This window comes from Bos javanicus, chromosome 5 (assembly GCF_032452875.1).
Source record: "Bos javanicus breed banteng chromosome 5, ARS-OSU_banteng_1.0, whole genome shotgun sequence".
In the NCBI taxonomy this organism is placed as follows: Eukaryota; Metazoa; Chordata; class Mammalia; order Artiodactyla; family Bovidae; genus Bos; species Bos javanicus.
This window is the reverse complement of record NC_083872.1, coordinates 94520529-94542557: the sequence shown is the minus strand read 5'-3', so window position 1 is coordinate 94542557 and position 22029 is coordinate 94520529. Positions and strand designations below refer to the sequence as shown.

The following is a 22029-nucleotide window of genomic DNA, read 5'->3' as shown; positions in this document are numbered from 1 at the left end:
TTGCCAACAAAGGTCCACCTAGTCAAGGCTATGGTTTTTCCTAGGGTCATGTATGGATGTGAGCGCTGAAGAATTGATGCTTTTGAACTGTGGTGTTGGAGAAGACTCTTGGAGTCCCTTGCACTGTAAGGAGATCCAACCAGTCCATCCTAAAGGAGATGCGTCCTGAGTGTCATTGGAAGGACTGATGTTGAAGCTGAAACTCCAATACTTTGGCCACCTGATGTGAAGGACTGACTCATTTAAAAAACTTTGATCCTGGGAAAGACTGAAGGCAGGAGGAAAGGGGGACAGAGGATGAGATGGTTGGATGGCATCACCGAGTCAATGGACATGAGTTTGGGTAAACTCCGGGAGTTGGTGACGGACAGGGAGGCCTGGTGTGCTGCAGTCCATGGGGTTGGAAAGAGTCGGACACAACTGAGCAACTGAACTGAACTTACAAATTATTATCCGTATAATGGGAATGGGAACTCAAGCTTTACTGATGTATTTCATCAAAGAATTTGAGTACCACTGTTTTAGAGTCCTTCGAAGGCCTCAAAATAAAAAGTAATTTGAAATTAACTGTATTTAAAGTCACAGAGCCGGTCTAAAATACTAGCAATGGAGAAATGTTACGTGGCTGGGGAATGTACTTAAGGGCCCTGGAGAGAATTCCGGAGGAGCTGCCTTATACAACTGCTAGAAGACAATGACACCCCACTCCAGTACTCTCGCCTAGAAAACCCCAGGGGCGGAGGAGCCTGGTGGGCTGCAGTCCATGCGGTCGCTAAGAGTCGGACACAACTGAGCGACTTCATTTTCACTTTTCACTTTCCTGCATCGGAGAAGGCAATGGCAACCCACTCAGTGTTCTTGCCTGGAGAATCCCAGGGACGGGGGAGCCTGATAAACTGCCGTCTGTTGGGTCGCACACAGCCGGACACGACTGAGCGACTCAGCAGCAGCAGGAATGAAAAAAAAACCCTACTGTTTGCAGGTTTGGATCATCGCTGGGAACAACTAGAGGTAGATGTTCACACACCCAGCACAGTCCTGCCGTCTGAACTGCTTGGTGCACAACCCAGATAGGTTGCCAGGTTCAGGTGAGCAGTACCTGCTTTCGCATTTGGCAACTCTGCCCAGAAACTTCATGGCCCCTGCCGTTCTGGAGTGAGAGCTCAGAGCTCCCCGCGCCGACTTTGAACCAGAGCCAAAAGCTCCGCCAGGAGCCGTGCGTACAGGCGTGGGGGCCAGCGTCAAGCGTTCACCATACGTGCTCTCGGGCCTGCGCGCTGCCGTCTTCTAGCCTGTATGCAGCTTCTGCCGGGCGAATCCGCCTTCCCGCCGCTTCGTCACTTCCGGCGGACGCTTAGCGTCATTGGTGTCGTCACTTCCTGCCGGTACCGGTGTGGACGGTACGGGTCGTGGCCGCCCGTTCTCCGCTTCTCCCCTTCCCCTACTCTCCTCCCTCCTTCCCTTTCCCTCCCTCGGCGGCGGTCGGTCGCCCGTCGCGGACTCCCTGACCCGTCCCTAACCCCTTCCTGACCTTGGGGCCACCGGATTGGCCTTTTCCTGTGCCCTGGCCCAGCGTCAGTGTCGGGGCGGGGGCCTTGAAGAGCCGGAGGCGCTGCCACAGAGGAGAGAAAAGACTAGACGACCCCTCGGCTCTGCAGCGGGATCGCTCTGCTAGCAGCCGCCATGGCGATGAGGCAGACACCGCTCACCTGCTCCGGCCACACGCGGCCTGTGGTAGATCTGGCCTTCAGTGGCATCACGCCTTATGGCTATTTTCTAATCAGCGCTTGCAAAGGTGAGCGGGGCCGCTAGTCGGGCCCCTGATGGCCGAGGTCGGGCGGAAAGCGAACGAGGTTGGCATCCCCATTGCGGAACGAACTGCGGTTCTCGCAGCGTTTGAGGTTAGGGCCCCACGGCGGGCTGATGGGGAGAGGAGTAGTTGTTAGGGCTTCCGCAGCTGACGCCGAGAGGCTTTCCTAAGTAATGCCCCTAACGAAGGCTTCTCGTTTTACCTTTATTGCTATTTTTGGAAAAGCTGAACTGTGCGCTTGCCTAGACGTCCCGGCCAACAAACAGTGTAAATATCTCTCAAGGATTTAGCAGAATGCAGCAACTAGGCCAGGCCTTATTTTACGAAGACTTAGCATTCCTGTTATCTCATTGAATAGTCTTTTCTCGTGTGGAATTTTTCATTTCCGTTTTCCATCTTTCAAGTGGAAGCTATGTTTGATGGAAGCTGAGATTTATATTAAAAAGTTTGTCCAAAATAAGACACAAATCTAGATTGTTTTGACGCAGGTCAATCTTTTCAACTAGTTACAGATGCTTCCCAGAGAGAATGTGCAGCTGGGTTCCTCATTGAATTTATTTCTGAACGATCCTTAGTGACCCCAGTGAGTGAGAATAGTTCAGGCAACAAAAACTGTTTCCACTTTGTTTTTCAATATGATCGTTTTATGTTTAGATTTTAAGTCCTCCGAACTTCTAAGTCACATGTCTTCAATATTTTTTAGATGGTAAGCCTATGCTTCGCCAGGGAGATACAGGAGACTGGATTGGAACATTTTTGGGTCATAAGGGTGCCGTTTGGGGCGCAACATTGAATAAAGATGCCACCAAGGCAGCGACAGCCGCTGCAGATTTCACAGCGTAAGTGCAGCCAGAAATGGCCACCTTCGGAGTTCTCTGTGGATTGTGCTCTGAAATGATCAAAACGTCGTTAAAGGTTACTCGTGAAATTCTTACTACCATATGGAATACCCCGTGTTTGATCTCACCAGAATTCCGGCCTGATCCTACTTGCTTCTTTCTCTTAAATGGTTCTCAAACTGTTCACAGAGACTCAAATGACTTCATTCTGTGTAAGGGTGAAATCTAAATTGTTGATTGTCCCCTTGCATCTAGATTATCATCATCTTTGTTGATTCCACCAGCAGAATGTCTGCTGATGCCATTATTTCTTACGCCACTGCCATCTTAGTTCAGGTCCCTACCACTAGTCGTTTCCCATCTGTTCATTCTCCCTGGTGCTGTCAGTTGTCTTCCTGAACACAAATATCAGGTCACTTCTCTAGCTAATGCTTTTCCTGTCTTACCTGTGCTTTGTCAGTGATCCATGACCTTGGGTGTACATTATTAGAAGCTTTTAAAATACTCATATACATATTGGTCCGGGGGTGGAGGGGGGAGGTGGGCGGTAAAGTCCCCAACAACAGTTTATTTCCCTGCCAGAAGTTCTTCTAGGTGATTCTGATGTGCAGCCTTTAATCATCGGCCTAAAGGTTAAATTTCAGTTGTTGCCTCTTTAACACTTTGGCCCATCCTAATTCACCATCATCATCTGCACTGCACACCCCATGCCCCACAGTCTGGTTACACTCATTGTTGCCAGAATGGACCTTACTTACTCTGATTTTTGGCTTTTGAATATATTATTAAGCTGACTTGCCAATGACCCACTTTCCCGTCTGCTCATGTGTATCATATCTTATATAACCTTGGTACCTCTACTTCCTAATGTTTGTGACTTAGCAGACACCTAAATGTTTTAAGGAAGACGGTGTCAAGGATTATTGTACATGCAGTAAACTGTTAGAGTTGAGAGTCTTGAGAGTGAAAGTGGTTTTTAAAAATTGTTTTTTTAAACAGAATTTTACACTAAGGAGCAATTGTAAATGTGTTTGTTGTGCCTTTGTATTAAGCAAATTAAACATACTAGGCTTATTATGAAAAATAAAGGCAGATTGATTGAGGTGGTGAATACATGACTGTGTATTTGTTGAAACTTGTAGAGCTCTATGGCGTGGAGTGAGTTTTACAATACATACTTTTTTTTTTGTTAAATAGAATTTTTAAATAAACAGGGAGATACAATCCCATGCTGATGTGGGATTAAATTTGAGATGATGAGAGATCAGTAAGAAAAGTTACAATGTCAATTTGAACTTTTTTCTTTGCCTTCAAAGAATAGATGTTGTTAGGTTTATGCATAACCATTGTAAGGGTTTGTGCTCTGCCCTGTTGTGAGTCTATGCAGTTCTGATAAAATAAGGAACTGCTTGGTTTTATGTAAATCCTTTAATGTCAAATGTTGCTTTAGAGGTCGGCATGCATGCTTATAATGTGACAGACTCCTTTGTTAATTATGGGATGTGAAAAATAGGAAGTAAAAGTGATTCTCATACAAGGAAGATTTGTGGAGGACTGGAAGGTGAGGGTGTCCATTCCCTCTTTTTGCTCACACTGTTGGCTGTGTTAAAATTCTGACTCTTATAGTACTTATTGACTTATGTGTTGTTGCTTCTTGAGGCCATGGGCCATGTCTTATATTTTTTTGTATACCTCGCTTGTTCAGCACTTTGTCAAACAAATAACTTAAGGAAGTTTCTGAAGCAGAAGGACTAAGAACGGATGAATTACAGATCTTGGTTTTGTTTCTGAGACATTTATGTCTCCTGTGGGTTCAACCTATTTTTTTTTCCTTCAGTTTCTCCTAAGTTTATTTTTTGCTGAGTCCATTAGGAACATTGTCACTGGGAGAGAATGTCATTGGTTTCATAACAGAGATAGAAAATTGGAATTAACAACTCTGTGACCCTAGGGACCGTAGCCTGCCAGGTTCTCCTGTCCATGGAATTCTCCAAACAAGAATACTGGAGTGGGCTGCCATTTCCTTTTCCAGGAGATTTCAGATATTTGTTAGGTGGATTTTTAAAATATCATTATTGAAACTAGGTCCTCAGGTTGTTAAGTTAATAGTTAATAAAGTGATATTTTAAATTTGGTTAGGTAAAATGTAACAAGATCTTAGAGACTACAAACATTAGCGTTAAAATAGACGATCTTTTAAATTGCTTTTCTGGAGAGATTCGTTTCTGTTCATCTCAGTTCTGTGTTATCTGGCTCAAACATGAGTGCTAATAATATGAGCAAAATGCTCTGTCTTCTCTTGCCTGATGGACAGTCTTGCTCTGATCTGAGACTTGAACAGAAGCTTGTTAGTAATGATACCCATCTCTGTAAAATCTGTGAAGACCTGATGTACATTTGACAAATTTTAATGCCAGGGAAAAAAAAACGAAATGCATTAGACAGAAATTACTGCTCATGTGATAATTACTCTGAAATGGAGAGAGAAAAAGGTGTGAAAAATACGGCACTTTAAATATTTAACAGAGTTCTGAAAAGAGTAGTCAGGATTTTATCTTGCTGCTAGAGGCACAGTTATCTTTGTTTTTAGGTCACTAACAGCATTAATAACCCAAGTCATGGTTTTGAGGACGTTTCTCTGTAGGTATTCAGTGTTGTTTTGGGGCTTTCTTAACATTTCAGGTCTTAGTGTCTGTGTTTACACGGGGTTATTAAAATCATGAATGCTGGGGCCAGATTGTGTTTGAACCCTGGCTCTATCCTTTAATAGCTCTGTGATCTTGCGAACTTTATTTAACCTCTCTTTTTCACAGTTTCATCATCTATAAAAGTGAGAATAGCAATAGTGCCTACCTCTTGTCGTGAATGGCTTCCCTTGTGGCTCAGCTGGTAAAGAATCTGCCCGCAATGTGGGAGACCTGGGTTCAGTCCCTGCATTGGGAAGATCCCCTGGAGAAGGGAAAGACTACTCACTCAAGTATTCTGGCCTGGAGAATTTCATGGAATGTGTAGTCCATGGGGTCGCAAAGAGTCGGACACAACTGATCAACTTTCATTCGTTGTGAATATTAAATGAGTTGATATGTTTATATTTAGAATATTACCTGAAATCTAGTACACATGTAAATGTTAACGTGTAAGGTAACACTGATAGCTACCACCCCAATAGACCAAAATCATGTGTTCTTTTGGAACATCTGTGGCTAAAGCCAAGAAATCTTTGGGTTTCATGCAAGGAAGTTCTAGTAGATCTAAGTAGCAGGAGGGAATACTTTTGGGTTTTTTCCCTCTCAGTTCAGGCTTTCAGATGCCATGATGTAGTGGGAAAGATGTAAGCATTTGCATTAAGCAGGCCTGAGTTCAGGCTTCCCTGGTGACTTAGTGGAACCTGCCTGCCAATGCAGGAGACGTAGGTTCCATCCCAGAGTCAGGAAGATCCCCTGGAGAAGGAGATGGCTACCCACTCCAGTATTCTTGCCTGGGAAATCCCATGGACAGAGGATCCTGGTGGGTTATAGTCCATGGGGTTGCAAAAGAGTCAGACAGAGCTTAGCAACTAAATAACAACAAGGCCTCAGTTCATGTGCTAGCCATACTTTGTATTTTCAGTTTGATCATGAGATGTTCCTTAAACCTGTTGTTTCATATTTGTCAAATGAATGTAAGCCAAGCGTGGTTTGGGGGCAAATCAGCGATTTTTTTCCACTTACATGCCTGAATATAGCCTTGTGTCTGTTGCATAGCAGATGCTTGGTTAGTGGGAACTGAGACTTGACCCTCGTTTGCTGTGTGTCTGTCTGTGAAGTGTGGGGATGTGTGCATCCTTTCTTTGTATTCTCATTTAATGACCTATGTGGGCTCTGCTATTATGGAACTTGACCCAATAAAGAAGAGCTCCTTAGTGTAATTTTAGGTGTCATGATTATCTAAAGGAGAATTTTGTCCATTTTTCTTATAGACAAAGTATATTCAGCAGGGCTGGTCCGTGAGTCGGTTTGGAATGTTATCTTGAGGTAATTTGGGCAGGCAAGTCAGCTGAAACTATCCCTGAAACGCCATTCTCTTTATATCTTTTAATTCGTCTTTTAATTCATAGAGTTAATGTTACCACCACATCTCCTTATCCTCTTTTTTTTTTTTCCCTCTTGTAAAAAGCCAATAGGAAGAGCTAATTTTTCTCTGAATAAGGTTCTCAATAAATCGAAGGTGCTCGTGTCTCCTTTTTGATGGCTTGCCTGTCCTGTTAAGACAGGCAGTCATTTTCCCGAAATAGCTTAATTTTTTGTTAAGGCCTTAAAGAAGTACGTTAAGCAGCCCCTTTTTTGAGACTGCTAAGTCCTTTCTCAGAATATGAAAAGTATTGAACAGACAGCATTGATCATATGCAAAAAACTGGGGACATAAGAGGTATCATTAGTTTAGGGAGATGGCAGGTACATCTTGAGTTGTACAGAAATGAATGCTACAGGATTAGCTGTTGAGAGGGTATTGTTAATGATGTTTCATTAACCATCTTCCTTTATGGACCCTTCCTGCCATTTCTCTCAGGGGAGCTCTGTGGAGGATGTCCTTTCCCTTGCTTTGATTTGATCCCTGTAGCCAGCTAGTTAATAACCAGTTTCTTGCCCGGAGTTTAGGTTATTCCAGATTTCTTTTAGAATTCTAAGCTGTTTTTAGGACTATTATTGGGAATAATGGAAATGTGCCAAAGTTAGTACAAGTGACTAGAACATGCTCTATTGGAGAGGGTGGCACTCGATTTTACTTGTGTATCTAGGTGGGAGGAACGCGAGTGTAGATATATTGGCCCTCTGGATGGTACTAGTGCAGTCGCTCCAGTTCTTGCTTCTGGTACAATGAATGGACATGATCTAAGCAGAATAATTAGATTTTGGGGAGTTTGGTGAAGATGATTGAATATCCTTGAAATTAATATCTCTAAGGACAACGCCCAGTTTCTTTGAGACTCGAGAGTATGTGAATAGGATAGAGATTTCAAATACATTTGATATTTTCTTCACTTTTGATGTGCTTATTCGTTCAGTCGTGTCCAACTCTTTGCAACCCCATGGACTATAGCCTGCCAGATTCCTCTGTCCATGGGGATTCTCCAGGCAAGAATACTGGAGTGGTTTACCAGACCCTTCTCCAGGAGATCTTCCCGACCCAGGGATCGAACCTAGGTCTCCTGCATTGCAGGTGGATTCTGTACCGTCTGAGCCACCTCGGAAGCCCTTTGATGCCTTCTGTTATTATAGCAGTCTAATCTATGTGAACTCTTATCACTGATTTCCCTGTGATTAAGAGTAAACATGTGGACAAAACTAAAAGTAAAGTAAAATTAAACAGTATAAGCTGAGTTCTGTGGAAGAACAGAAAGGAATGGTTGATGGAAGTGAGAAAAACAGAAGGTTTAGTGAAAAAATAGCATTAGTGATGAACCCTGAGGATGAGTAGAACTATGATAGCTGAGAATGTAAAGTTTGTTGTTGCTTAGTTGCTAAGTTGTGTCCAATTCTTGTTGCAATCCCTTTGTCCATGGGATTTCCCAGGCAAGAATACTGGAGTGGTTGCTATTTCCTTCTCCAAGGAGGGCCTTTCTGACCCAGGGATTGAACCCTTGTCTCCTGCATTGGCAAGTGGCTTCATTACCACTGAACCACCAGGGAACCCTAAGATTATAAAAATACAGACTAAGTAGAACACTATGAGCAAAGACAGAGGAGCCATGGCTTGTTTGAGGGATTGTTTATAATCTGATGTGACTAGACTCAGAGAAATAATGCAAAATGAGGTTGGGAAAGTAGGGTTTGACCAGAGAGTTGAATTGGAAATGGGAAAGGGTGGAATAGGTTTCCTTTGCAAAGAGAAATTAGTATTTGAGAGTTTAGTAGCAATACCACTCACAGTTGACATTGTTTCTCTGAGCATACTGTTACACTTCTCTACAATGTTTCCATTTTTGCCCAGGGTGTATTTCTCAGTTCAGTTCAGTGCTTTAGTAGCTCAGTCCTGTCGGACTCTTTGCGACCCCATGAATTGCAGCACGCCAGGCCTCCCTGTCCATCACCAACTCCCGGAGTTCACTCAGACTCACGTCCATCGAGTCAGTGATGCCATCCAGCCATCTCATCCTCTGTCGTCCCCTTCTCCTTCTGCCCCCAATCCCTCCCAGCATCAGAGTCTTTTCCAATGAGTCAACTCTTCGCATGAGGTGGCCAAAGTACTGGAGTTTCAGCTTTAGCATGCTCTTTAAGGCTACTGGTTTTGATGCTTAGATTTTCTGGACTTTCTGACATAAATTGTGTGGTTTTTGTTTGTGTCTCTATAGCCATGTGTGTTTGTATTTTATTTCTTTTCTTTTTTTTTTTTTTAATTTATTTATTTGACTGCATGGGGCTGGGTCCTAGTTGAGGCCCTCCGGACCTTCATTATGTCGTGCAGTATCTTTCATTGTGGCTCACTGACTTAGTTGCTCCCCGCCTTTTGGAATCTTAATTCCCTGCCCAGGGATGGAGTCCATGTCCCCTGCATTGCCAGGCAGATTCTTAACCATTGGGCCACCAGGGAAGTCCCTTAATTGTATTTCTTAAACATAATATTGTTTGTGTGTGTGTATATATATATATATTTTCTTCCCCCCCCCCCCCCCCTCAGCTAAAGCTAACACTACTGAGGCAAGAACTTTGGGATCATTTTTTTTTCCTCCCTTTTGTGCCTCCCTTTTGTCTCCCTTTTCTCCCTTTTGAGTCTTGAGTGACATACTTGATACGTTTATTCTATGTTTAATGAGTGAAGAAAAAATACTCCTTGCTTTCTCTGTTTTTCTTTTGTTTTCTCTGTTGCATTGTTCACTTTATTCCTAAAAATAAATGTCAATTACATTAGAATGGAATTTTTAGAATAATTATTATGAAGCATAGCTTGTTCCTCATAACAGTTTCTTTTTGCCATGTGGAAGGTTTTCTTGTTTATTTTTCAGTCACCTCTTCGGATCTAAAATGAATTTTTTCTTCTTTATTGTTCAAGCTTTTTTATTTGGGGGAACTTCTTAACAGTATTTCTGTGAACTATTATTTAATCATTATCCCCCAGCATACATATACATACGTATGTGTGTATAGACACACAATCACACGTATACTTTGGGTTGGGATGGGTTTGTTGGAAAACCTACAATTGAGAGATTTGAAAACCTATAATTAAAATCTTCAACATTAGCATTATGTAATCAAAGGCTGATACTTTGTGTGGAGGTTAATTGGACTAGGATTTGAAAATATAAGTCAACTCTGAGGGAGAAATGGGAGAGTATTTTTTTCTCTACTGTTTTGATTTAAAATTTTATGTAATCTCTTTCTCCTAAGTATTTATTGTTTTTCATCTCGTTTCTCGTGTATATGAGAGTATAGACGAAAAAATTGGAAAGGAGAAACTGAATTGGTTAAAATACTTGCGGTGGTGTTATAAGAATATTATGGCTACAGGCTAAAAGGAAAGTAAGGATTTATGGTTCATGGATCTTATTTACTTAAATTTGATCTTTTCCATTGTCAAAATTATATTGCTGTATCATTTTTAGCTTATAATACATTTATATAACATCTCAAATAACTCATTTGGTAACTAATTATCAAAATTACCATGTTTGTCTTCTACTTTTTTATGTTTTACTTTTAGCAAAGTATGGGATGCTGTCTCAGGAGATGAATTGATGACCCTGGCTCATAAACACATTGTCAAGACGGTGGATTTTACGCAGGTATTAGAAAGTGGAATTTGTTTTAGGGAGTTATATTGCTGTTATTATAGGATATGTCTGTGGTTTTATATTTGATTGGTTTGTATTTAGTTCATGTTTGGTTTTGTGGGGGTGTATTTTGTGTATGCTGGTTACATTTGATTTGACTTTAGATTAAACTATACACCTTTACAGTTAACTCTTGAATGACAGTTTGAACTGTACGGGTCCACTTAACATGAATCTTCTTCAGTGGTAAATTCTGCAGTATTTCACAGGCGGTAGTTGGTTGAATCTTTGGACATGGGGGAACTGAGTGGGGGGCGGACCACATATATAGAGGACTGACTGTAACTGATAATGTGGATCTTCCACTGTGTGGAGGGTGGTGCCTTAATCCCTGAGTTGTTTAAGTCAACTGTATTTTTTCTTGGTTGATCCTATGAGATTTTTAAGAACCCTGGAACTCTTATATCAACAATAGTAACAAACATCTGAAAAACCCAAGTAATGTTTCCCAGTGACTTAGAAGGGAGAGAATAAATTTGAGATCATCACAGTCATGCTACTCAGTAGGCAGCGGGATCAGAGCCAGCTGAGAGAAGCCATGTGGTTGGTGGTGTGACATTTGAACTGGGAAGCTTACAGGATTTGGCAATTATGAGAAAGATAAATGCTCTATAGTATTTTCTCAGGAATAATTGATCTGTGTGCATCTCTTTGTGATCTCTGTGAGCTTTATTTGCATTTTATGTAGTGTTGAAGAAGCTGCAAAGAGATATAACTATTAAAGTAGTTAATCTAATACCATTTTACTTGTATGTGTTTTCAGGATAGTAATTACTTGTTAACTGGGGGACAGGATAAACTGTTACGCATATATGACTTGAACAAACCTGAAGCAGGTAATTTTAATTCATATGTATTTGTGGTTTTGTTTTCTTTTAATTTAAATAACTTTTCCTGATTAAAGGAATTCATGTTCAATACTCAAATTAGGAAAATGTAGTCACAAAGAAAAAATTAAATTTTAATCTACCATCCAGTCCGTTCCCCACCTCCGTCATGTGGGGTCTTTTATTCCCCTGACCAGGGATCAAACTCACACCCCCTGTATTGGAAGCTTGACCACTGGACCACCAGGAAAGTCTTATCATCCAGTATTATTAATTAATGTCTTTCGTTTTTGGTTCATGTTTTTCCAGTCTTTTTTCTTTTTTTTAATGCAGTTTTTTTTTAATGGATTTTTTTTTTATACTATTTAAAGAAAAAAATATATCCTGATAAACTTTTATTATGACACTAAGTCTTAAAAGGCACATAACAGTGTTAACTACTTTTTGGTTAGAAGGAGTGGTTATTATCTGTAGAAGGTGAGAAGGGTAAGAATTCTCAATGTATATACATACTTAGATTTTTGAACCACATGGGTATATCAGCTATTCAGAAGAATGCTGAAAATCTGTAGTAATTTTTTCATGTCTTTGAATACTCTATATTCATTCTTTCTAATGACTATATGACTTTCCATTCTATGGATAAGTGAACTAACCAATCTCCTATTATGGCCTACTTGGGCTATTTACAAATTTTCAAGATTATAAGCAGTGTTAGGCTAAACATCCTTATAGTTGCAAATATTCCACAATTGTTTCTGTAGCATATCTACATAGAAATAGAATTGTTGGGACAAAAAGGAGATATACTTGGAAGCCATAAATAGATATTACCAAAGAGGCCACCAGTGAAGTATAAAAATGTACCTATAGCCAACCTATTCTAGCAAACACTAACTAGCTTTATCTCTGCCAGTTTAATAGAAAAATTCTTATTAATGGGAACTTGAAAAATAATTCATGAGGTTAAAATTCTGTCGAATACCATTTTAATTTACTTTTGTGGACTAATAAAGCACCTGTTCATTCTATTACTGGTTTTAAAATTTATTCTAATTTGTCATTTGCTTTTACATTTTGTTAGTAAGGTTTGTGGTATACACATTTTTAATAATTGGATGGTGAAATCTGACATTTCCTCTATAAATTCTCTCAGTGCACAGAAGTTGTAAGAGATACATTTTCTTCCCTAGTCCAGATCATCATCTCCATTTTACAGTATTTCAGTGCTTTCCTAATCACATGCTGCATATTTTAAAAGCAACTAAAATATGAGAAAAAGTTTTATTTATTATATATTAATTGGGTTCTTAAATTTTGGTTGTGGGCATAGTTTATTCATAAGTCAGTAAGCTTTAGAAGTTTATAACAAAGTCAAAGTTACGTTGGAAGTTAAGCAGTTATCCTCGAGATACCTTTTCTAAAGGTATTTCTAAGGTGAGGAAACAAACTGCATTTATCTTTATTCTCCTTTGGTACCTGGGAATTAATAACTTTATGCAGAAACAGCAGACTACTCTGACCTCACCAAATCAGTGTACCTTCTGACTCAGCAAGATAGTTCAAAGCTCAGGCAGTTAGCTTTTGTCTTCTTTTCCCTTTCTCAAAGCTGCCTTTGAAAGTGACTCTTCCACTGTCTCGCATTAGAAAGAAGAGCTTTTACCCATCAGACACCAGATGAGAAACTGCAGGGGATGGCTGCTATAACGTGTGCACGGTGTTCATCTGTGTCTGGTAGCATGTCTGTCTGCGTTTTGCATTCAGTTCTTGCTATTCACACAAACATCATGCAGCCGAAGAGTGAGTTGGGATCATAGTACTGGTCTAGTGTTGTCTCTTTGGACCTGTCCACCACTGGCCAGCCTCCAAATTCCCACACACAAAACTTTGGGAATAGAGATTGTCCCTTCGGGGAATTTAATGTACAATACCTGTAGTAACTTTTTCTTTTAAGTGATGGTGCAGGGCGGGGGGAGCAACTTTAAATGTTTCGATTGTTAAACTCTGAGGTGTAATAACTATTGTTAATCCCAGTTTACCAGTGAAGAAATGTAGCCTTCAAAAGGTTAAGTGGTTTGCCCAAAGTTAAAGTTGTGTTGAATGGTATTGCCTGCAACATCTGCTTTTGCCCAGATGTAGCAAGTGTATTAACAATTGTATTTTAAATTGTTTTATCTGAAGAACCTAAGGAAATCAGTGGTCACACCTCTGGTATTAAAAAGGCTTTGTGGTGCAGTGAGGATAAACAGATCCTTTCAGCGGATGATAAAACTGTTCGGTGAGTAATTTTTCTTTAATAATTTAAAGTTGAAAACATGTTTGACCTTGGAGCTTATAGTTAAGTTTCCTATAACTATCATGTAGGAAGAATTGTGTCTGAACATTACAACTGTGGCTGCATCTGGGTCACATTTTTTTGGAGCTGTCTGTTATAAACATAGAGTGGGATTCACAAGACTTAATTAAAACTGTTGACATCTTTATAAGCAGGTGCTCTTAACCTGGGTGAGTGGACTGGCTGGCCATAGGGTGTTAGAGTGTAAGAACCATTATTTAAAGCAGTGTTGAAATTGATTAGATTAGGAGATGCATCTTAATAGCATAAGCATTTGGGAGGTATATTTAAAGTATTAGTTTTGACTTTACCAACAAGATACCAAATAATTTGATGTTTTATGCCAAAGCCACATTTCTCAGTATCATCTGTAATTTGTGAGTTGGAATGGAGGTTGTTTTACTACAGTTGTGGTTATTTTTTCATTGGTTAATCTGCAGTTGTAATTTAAGCTGTAAGTATTTTTCTTAAGTGAGTAAATAGCACCTTCTTTTCTTTTTTATGCAGCCTTTGGGATCATGCTACTATGACGGAAGTGAAATCTCTAAATTTTAATATGTCCGTTAGCAGTATGGAATACATTCCTGAGGGAGAGATTTTGGTAATAACTTATGGACGATCTATTGCTTTTCATAGTGCAGTAAGGTATGTCTGAGGAGTATCTTCATTTTCTTTTCTGGTAACAAAGGGGCAGTTTAGTGTACTTAACATTTGCAAGGCGTGTACTAAGGTATTTAATGCTTTTAAAGGCAAATCTTGGCCTATGTGACATAATATGGAGGAAGATTGTTTCCATACCTAATAATAGTGAGTTTTTTGAAAATTTGGTAGACTTTAATCAGAAGAATTAATCAAATTAATTTCCAGGTGTTTGGGACATTTATTGGTAAAATTTAACAATTTTTAATGTATATTTTTCTTTAAAGATCCCTAGATTGATGCTATAATTTATATTATTCATTACTCTAAAACCTCTGTAATCTTGATTCTGCCATTTCACTTTAAAATTACAGAAAAATTAGTGATTTTTCTTTTTGTTTCCAAATAGGGCATAGATTTAATGAATTCTTTAAAAGTAGACTTAATTTTTATGATTATAAATATATTAAATGCTTACGTTGGAAATTTAGAAAATAAAATTTTAAAAAACTTGGGTATAATCCTATAGCCATAGAACCAGAAAGTTACTGGTAGCTGTGTTTTTTGCTAGTCTTTTTTTCTTTGGGGGGAGTATGTGTTTGTATGTGTTTTTTTTTTTAGTTACTAGGATCCTAATAAGTATAATTTTCATTTTTTTATTCTAAGATCCTCTTAGCCATTAAAATTCTTTGGAAACATTTTTACTAGGTGTATTATTATAGAGTCTGAGTGAGTGAGTGAAAGTCACTCAGTCGTGTCAGACTCTTTGCAACCCTGTGGACTATACAGTCCTTGGAATTCTCCAAGCCAGAATACTGGAGTGGGTAGCTGTTCCATTCTCCAGGGGATCTTCCCAGCCCGGGAATCGAACGTAGGTCTCCCGCATTGCAGTCAGATTCTTTACCATCTGAACCACCAGGGAGGCATTATAGAGTCTACCATGTCACACATTAGTTCCCCTGTTTTAACTGTGCAGTGAGATTTATGATCACATCTCTTGCATGTTTCTTCACAAGAGAATCCTGTCAGTAGAGTTACCAGTTCAGAGGTCAGGAGTGTCACGGCTGGCACAGTCTGCAGCCTGTGTGCAGCTTTGTCACCTTCCCCTGCCTGCCCATCCTGGCCCTGGACAAGTGCTTCCCACATACTGCACCTCTCTCGGGTGGGTAAAATCACAGAGGAACATGAGGGGATAACAACAGAAGATGGTGTTGGAATAGTTGGGATCAACAATTTTTCACAGGAATCTTTGGGAGATGTTTAGTCTGCCTGAAGTTGGAACAAGGTTGAACAGACAAGATGAGCAGGTGCTTTGGAAAGTGTGAAAACTACTAGTGAGCTCTGTTCTCCTCTCTCAGGAGAAGTAAGTGAAATTAGTGAAGCTCTTGCAGAAAAGCCAGGACTTGTCAACAGATCTTGTTATGAAGATGATGGCCACACTGAGTAACTCTTCAGAATTAAATGAACTGATGGGTGAAGAAGCATGTGAGAAATACAGAAAATCTATTGAGGAGTAAAAACGGAACCCCTGAAAAAACTAGTTTAAATAAACAAAACAGAGGGTAGGCATGTGTTTAAAGTTCTTAGTGTACATACCACATATTTGATTTCCATAAAGAATGTACCACATTATATTCTGACCAGCAGTCCTGACCTTTTCTCTGTAAAGGGCCACTTGCAGAGCTGAGCTTCACTGAACAGCTGAAGAAATGAGAAGGCAATCAAGATGGAGATGAGCAATTAAGAATGCTAGAGAGTTCACACACACACACACACAGTGAATTGATAATGGAATGTTATTGCCCAAAACCATTAAATTGTGCAGCTGAGTTCATTGGTTGCTTCTGGACTTGGGCAGCGTGCAGCCCTGCTGTAGAACCTTGCCTGAAGTGGTGGTGGTGGAGGTTTGCTGGCCTATTAAATATTCTGCCATTTAAGCCAGAAAGTTGTTATTCAGTGATCTGTGTAAGTCATGACTTTGATTTTCATGCTTTGTAGTGTGTGATGATGGGAGTAGGATGGCAGCATTTCCGAGTTGAAATGCTCTAATGTTTTGTGTTGGAAGCCTTTCAGGGTTTTTAGGGTTAGACTGGAAAAGAGCTGATGCCCAAACTCATTGATGTTCAGGGGAAGTTGCTGTTAACGCATTGATTTTTATTACGTAGCTATAGTCTCAGATTTAGTTATTATCTTATAGCCTGATAATTAAAAACTGAGTCATTTTGAGCAGTTTTGTATTTCACAGCATTAAAGCTTTTTCCTTTGCAGAAAGTTAAAAGTTCTCAGCAGCTGAAAATAGTATACAAATAATCCTTTATATTAGTTAATTACTTGCTGTAAAAACTTCTTCTATTTACCAAGTATGTTTGTCCTGGAAAAATTAAATAATGCAGAGTTAAATTTTTTTTTTTTTCAAAGTAAAAATCCTACTACATTAGCCATACTGTTTTCATTAACCAACCTAATCATTTCCAGGAAGGCATTCACTGCACAAAATGGATATCCCTCTATGGAAGGGGCTGTGTATTTTGGGTGTGAATTTCGATTGGGCATAGTAGGCTTCTGTTTTGTTTTTTTTTCCCCCTAATATTATTTAGATGTGTTTTTGTTTGTTGTTTTTCCTCTTTTAAAAATTATAGTTGACTTATAAGACTTAATTTCTACTTTACAGCAAAGTGATTCAGTCATACATATACATTCTTTTTTATATTCTTTTCCATTAAAGATTTATCACAGGATATTGAGTATATTTCTCTCTGCTCTACAGTAGGGCCTAGTTCACCCATTCTCTGTATAATGATTTGCATCTGCTGACTCCAGACTCCCACTCTACCCCTACCCCATCCCTTGGCAACCATGAGTCCATTCTGCCTGTGGGTCTGTTCTGTAGATAAGTTCGTTTGTGTCATATTTTAAGTTCCACATTTGTGACGTCTTATGACATTTGTCTTTTTCTAACTTACTTCACTTAGTATAAGTTCCATCTGTGTTGCTGCAAGTGACATTATTCATTTTTATGGTTGAGTAGTATTTTGTATGTATGTACCACATCTTCATTATCCGTCCATCGGTGACCATTTAGTTTCCAAGTCTTGGCTGTTGTAAACAGTGATGCTATGAACATAGGGATGCCTGTATCTTTTTGAATTATAGTTTTGTGTGGATACATGCCCAGGAGTGGGATTGCTGGATCATAATGGCAACTGTATTTTTAGCTTTTTGAGGAACCTCCATACTATTTTTCATAATGGCTTTACCAACTTACATTCCCACCAATAGTGTATAAGCGTTCCCTTATTTCCACACCTAGAGGGGTTTGTTTTTTTAGCAGCACTTTGTTGTTCAGTCACTGCGTCGTGTCTGACTCTTTTCGACCCTGTGGACTGTAGCCTGCCACGCTCCTCTGTCCCCCTCACATATGTCAGTACGTTTGAATAACTGGATATTGTATTATTCCTTAAGTTTTAGAATTTAGGAACATTTTAAATGTAACATTTCCTCATATTATTTATGAAATGTTCAAAACTTATAAATGTTGTTTAATTTTTTTTCTAGTTTGGACCCAATTAAATCCTTTGAAGCTCCTGCAACCATCAATTCTGCATCTCTTCATCCTGAGAAAGAATTTGTTGTTGCAGGTGGTGAAGATTTTAAACTTTATAAGTATGATTATAATAGTGGAGAAGAATTAGGTAAGTTGTCTTTTTTTTTTCTTCTTAAGATTATATAGGTACCTTGATCAAAGGTTAGGTTTCAGTGATTAACACCTTAGTTAGCCAATGTTTTTTAGCTCCTACTTGGTTTCTAGGACTTCCCTTGTGGCTCAGTTGGTAAAGCGTCTGCGTATAATGCAGGAGAGTTGGGTTCTATCCCTGGGTTGGGAAGATCCTCTGGAGAAGGAAATGGCAACCCACTCCAGTACTCTTGCCTGGAAAATCCCACGGATGGAGGAGCGTGGTAAAGAGGGGTCGAAAAGAGTCGGACACGACTCACTGCACTGCACTGCACTTCACTCACTCGGTTTCTAGCTATCCTGCTTTATAATGAACTTAAGCTTGTTAGAATTGTACACAGAGAATAAAACACAATTTTGTTTTGTTTCTTTGGGAAAACTGATGGATTGTGTTGGGTAAATATAACCTCAGTGAATACACTAAATAGAATCTATTTTAATTGTTCAGTGTTCGTAATTTACTGGTTGAATATTAAGTGACTTAAATAGAGATTCTTTCCCATTGTTTTTATTTAATGTCACTTTTCAAGTTTTAGATGTTTGGCCACATGTTTTATTTTCTGAAGAAGAGAAAGTAAATTATTTGCTGGTATCTGAGGTTGCAGTTCGTGAATATAGAACCTTGGACGCAGACATTCTTATTTCAAAATCTCAAATTCTTTCTACTCTTATGATAATTTTTTATATTCATGGTAACACAGTTATGGTATTCCCTGAGAGAAGCTAGTGCATGAATGTCTTTGAATTGAGAGGACATGGAGACAGAAAAAGAACTGCTGCCACTGCTGCTAAGTGACTTCAGTCGTGTCCGACTCTGTGCGACCCCATAGATGGCAGCCTACCAGGCTGCCCCGTCCCTGGGATTCTCCAGGCAAAAACACTGGAGTGGGTTGCCATTTCCTTCTCCAATGCATGAAAGTGAAAAGTGAAAGTGAAGTAGTTCAGTCGTGTCCGACTTTTAGCGACCCCACAGACTGCAGCCCACCAGGCTCCTCTGTCCATGGGATTTTCCAGGCAAGAGTACTGGATTGGGGTGCCATTGCCTTCTCCGGAATAAGAACATTGGTCTAATAAACAGTTTCGAAAACTGGTAAGGTGATGAGGCATTAGAAAGTAAGTGAAAAAAGTTCGGAAATAAGGATATGCCTTAAACAGAATAACACCACTACTAATGTGTACATTTTCTCAAACTCTATATAGGATAGGTATTGATCCTTTATCTTCATAGTCTGTGATAGGAGAGTATGAGAGGCAGAGTGTGTAAAAGAGCTCCATCTGGTGGTTCTCTGTAGTCATAGTAAGAATTGCTTCCCTGGTAAATAGTGAGTTTAGGATTTGAAAATGGGGATTGAATTGATAAACTTTAGACTTGCTTTCCGTAGACTTGAAGGTGGGGTGTCATTTACCTCCCTTTCTTTATCTTTTTTTTTGGTTTATTTTAAAAGAGATTTCTAGATGTCTGTTTAAAATGTATTGTTTTTGGCTGTGCTGTGTGCAGCCTTTTCATCTAGTTGTGACAAGCAGGGGCTCTTCTCTGGTTGCGGTGCTTGGGCTTCTCATACTGATCTCTCTCCTTACAGAATACAATCTCAGTAGTTGTGGCTTGTGGGCCCTAGGGCTTTGGCTCAGTAATTGAGACACACAGCTTAGGTGCCCTGCTGCATGTGGAATCTTCCCAGACCAGGCATCAAACTCACATCCTCTGCTTTTCGCAGGCAGGATTCTTAAGCACTGGACCATCATGGAAGTCTCCTTTATCTTTATTGGAACATGAAGTCTTGTTTTTTTGTTTTGTTTATGATGAGAATCACTTTAGTTTTAATTCGGTATAGTTCTTTGACTTTGCCCTCAGGAATTTCACATCTTCTCTAGTGTATCAATACTTAATGTCCTGTTTAAGTATTAAATTATCTAATACCCCTTCTCTTTCTCAGAATCCTACAAAGGACACTTTGGTCCTATTCACTGTGTGAGGTTTAGTCCTGATGGAGAACTCTATGCCAGTGGTTCTGAAGATGGAACATTGAGACTGTGGCAAACTGTGGTTGGAAAAACATATGGCCTTTGGAAATGTGTGCTTCCTGGTAAGAATTTTTATTCATAATTTTGTATCATTTTTCATTATTGATTCTGTCTCTGTTTCTGTCTTCTTTAGAATAAGGTTTAAGCAAAGAGTAGCCTGATGAATAAATCATCCATTAATCTCTGAATAATACTACTTATTGATCCTTACTAGTACATTTAGACATGTTTTTAATAAAAATATTGTTATTGATCCCAAGTAGTTATAGTTTGGGTCTAAAAGTCTGAATCTGAAAGATATACTATTTTAGAATTACAGTTATTAAAAAAGGTGTTTTGTAGTTTATTGCTTGCCATAGTCTTGGTGTACTCTTCTTAGTTGTTAAAATACTAGAACTTGCTCATGACATTGTAATTCATGTACTCATCATAGCTTTTCTTTTCATAGAAGAAGATAGTGGTGAGCTGGCAAAGCCCAAGATCAATTTTCCAGAGACAGCGGAAGAGGAGCTAGGTAAATACTAACATTTAACTTCTATAGGGTCCTGGAGGATGGAAAATTGAGGTATTAGTTAACTCATTGACAAAATGTATTTAATGTAAGCGTATACTTATAGGAAGTTTAAATATATGTATATTTATATATACATATAAATACATAAAAGATAAATCATTTTAAATACTTACTGCATGGTACTAGCCACGGAGATGTGTCATGGAGATGACTGATATGGTTACTCTTAAAGATCTTAGAGTTTGACTTAGGAGGCAGATGCTAAAATAGACTGTTGTAGTTGTAATTTTTACTTAACACTTGTTAAGCACCAAGTGCTCTTTCCCAAATATAGAATTATAAATTGTAATGTGCTCTGATCAAATATAATATTGATTGAAATTCAAATCAATAAAAGGGAGCCAGATCTTCAAAAATCTGACTTTAATTCAGTGTCTACTAGACAGTTGAAGTCACTGAAAATGTAGCCCAAACGAGAGCCCCCCTGGAGTAGAAGAGCTTGCTGGGAAATGGTCAAGTCTTTCCTCACTGCTTCTTAGTGGCCTGGGTTCATCGTTCGTGGCTTGTGCACTGTTCTCTTTTGCTTCCCCTCACCAGCACACTTGAAAAACTTTTTCATTTATTCCTTAACTCACAGAAATATAGAGTGGCTTCTTCCCTTCCTTAAGTCGACTAATGTGACTTCCTGTTTTTGAATTGTAGAAGAAATTGCTTCAGAGAATTCAGATTCCATCTATAGTTCAACTCCTGAAGTTAAGGCCTGAGCATCAGGCAAATGCCACAGACAGTACACAACTTAATGGACTAAAACAAGCGGAGAAAAGCGTCAGCCTTCAGAGTTACTCTCTGCTTACAGCAACATGAGCAGTAAATAATGAGGAATATGAATTAGCTCCAGTGCTGGAACTAACCTACTTGGTGATACCTATGAATGAGAACACAAGAGTATCCGCTAAAAGCAGGTGGAGTTATGCTCTTATAATGTGATGATCTGTTGTCTTTTTAATGAATATGTGTAAGCCAACATCCAATTTCTCTTATTACAATTAGATTTCTTGTAGCTGTTTATGTTATTATGAAGAGGGAAAATATATTGGCCTATTTTTCTGACTTTTCCCTTAAAAGCAGAAAGCTGGTTTTTTTTTTTTTTGCTTTAGTTATAAAGAAGAGGGAATACATGATAAAGTAACAGTTTGATTTCTCTTTTATTGTACACTGCTTCTGAACATCTAATTGTTTTTAGTTGTCTCAATAAAATGGCTCTAAAACAATGCTGTGTGTGTTTCTTGGGGAAGTTGATAAATTTGAGTAGTTGGGATGTTTTGGCTGTGCCAGGTCTTGGCTGTGGCACTTGGGATCATTTTTTCAGTTGCAAATGTAGGCTCCTAGTTGTAGCACGTGGGATCTAGTTTCCTGACCGGGGATTGAACCCGGGCCCCCTGCATTGGGAGTGTGGAGTCTTAGCCACTGGACCCCTGGGGAAGTCCCCATAGATTGTAG

The 22029-nt window shown here is 39.4% G+C and overlaps 1 protein-coding gene and 1 non-coding gene across 3 annotated transcripts; both read left to right on the top strand.

Annotated features, from left to right (window-relative positions):
- The first annotated feature begins 1350 nt into the window (after nt 1-1350).
- STRAP (serine/threonine kinase receptor associated protein) lies at nt 1351-21800 on the top strand. Of its 2 annotated transcripts, none has more exons than XM_061417738.1 (10): nt 1351-1795; nt 2514-2649; nt 10330-10411; nt 11223-11295; nt 13468-13564; nt 14129-14266; nt 17816-17952; nt 19928-20077; nt 20464-20529; nt 21232-21800. In XM_061417738.1, the coding sequence occupies exons 1-10, from the start codon at nt 1684-1686 to the stop codon at nt 21291-21293; spliced, it is 1053 nt and encodes a 350-aa protein (XP_061273722.1). In that variant the 5' UTR covers nt 1351-1683; the 3' UTR covers nt 21294-21800. The 2 variants fall into 2 exon arrangements, with proteins under 2 accessions (XP_061273722.1, XP_061273723.1); XM_061417739.1 differs by having other exon boundaries at nt 1358-1795; nt 20467-20529.
- On the top strand, nt 12987-13169 carry LOC133248993 (small nucleolar RNA SNORA23). The gene has a single exon (XR_009736811.1). It is a non-coding gene; the product is annotated as a small nucleolar RNA SNORA23 (small nucleolar RNA).
- Nucleotides 21801-22029: the final 229 nt, after the last annotated feature.

What these genes read in the sequence shown, in the direction of transcription:
- STRAP (XM_061417738.1), top strand. Translation starts at nt 1,684, where the DNA reads ATGGCGATGAGGCAGACACCGCTCACCTGCTCCGGCCACACGCGGCCT. An exon ending in TCTAATCAGCGCTTGCAAAG is followed by an intron (nt 1,796 to 2,513) that starts GTGAGCGGGGCC and finishes AATATTTTTTAG; the next exon opens with ATGGTAAGCCTATGCTTCGC. An exon ending in GCCGCTGCAGATTTCACAGC is followed by an intron (nt 2,650 to 10,329) that starts GTAAGTGCAGCC and finishes TTTTACTTTTAG; the next exon opens with CAAAGTATGGGATGCTGTCT.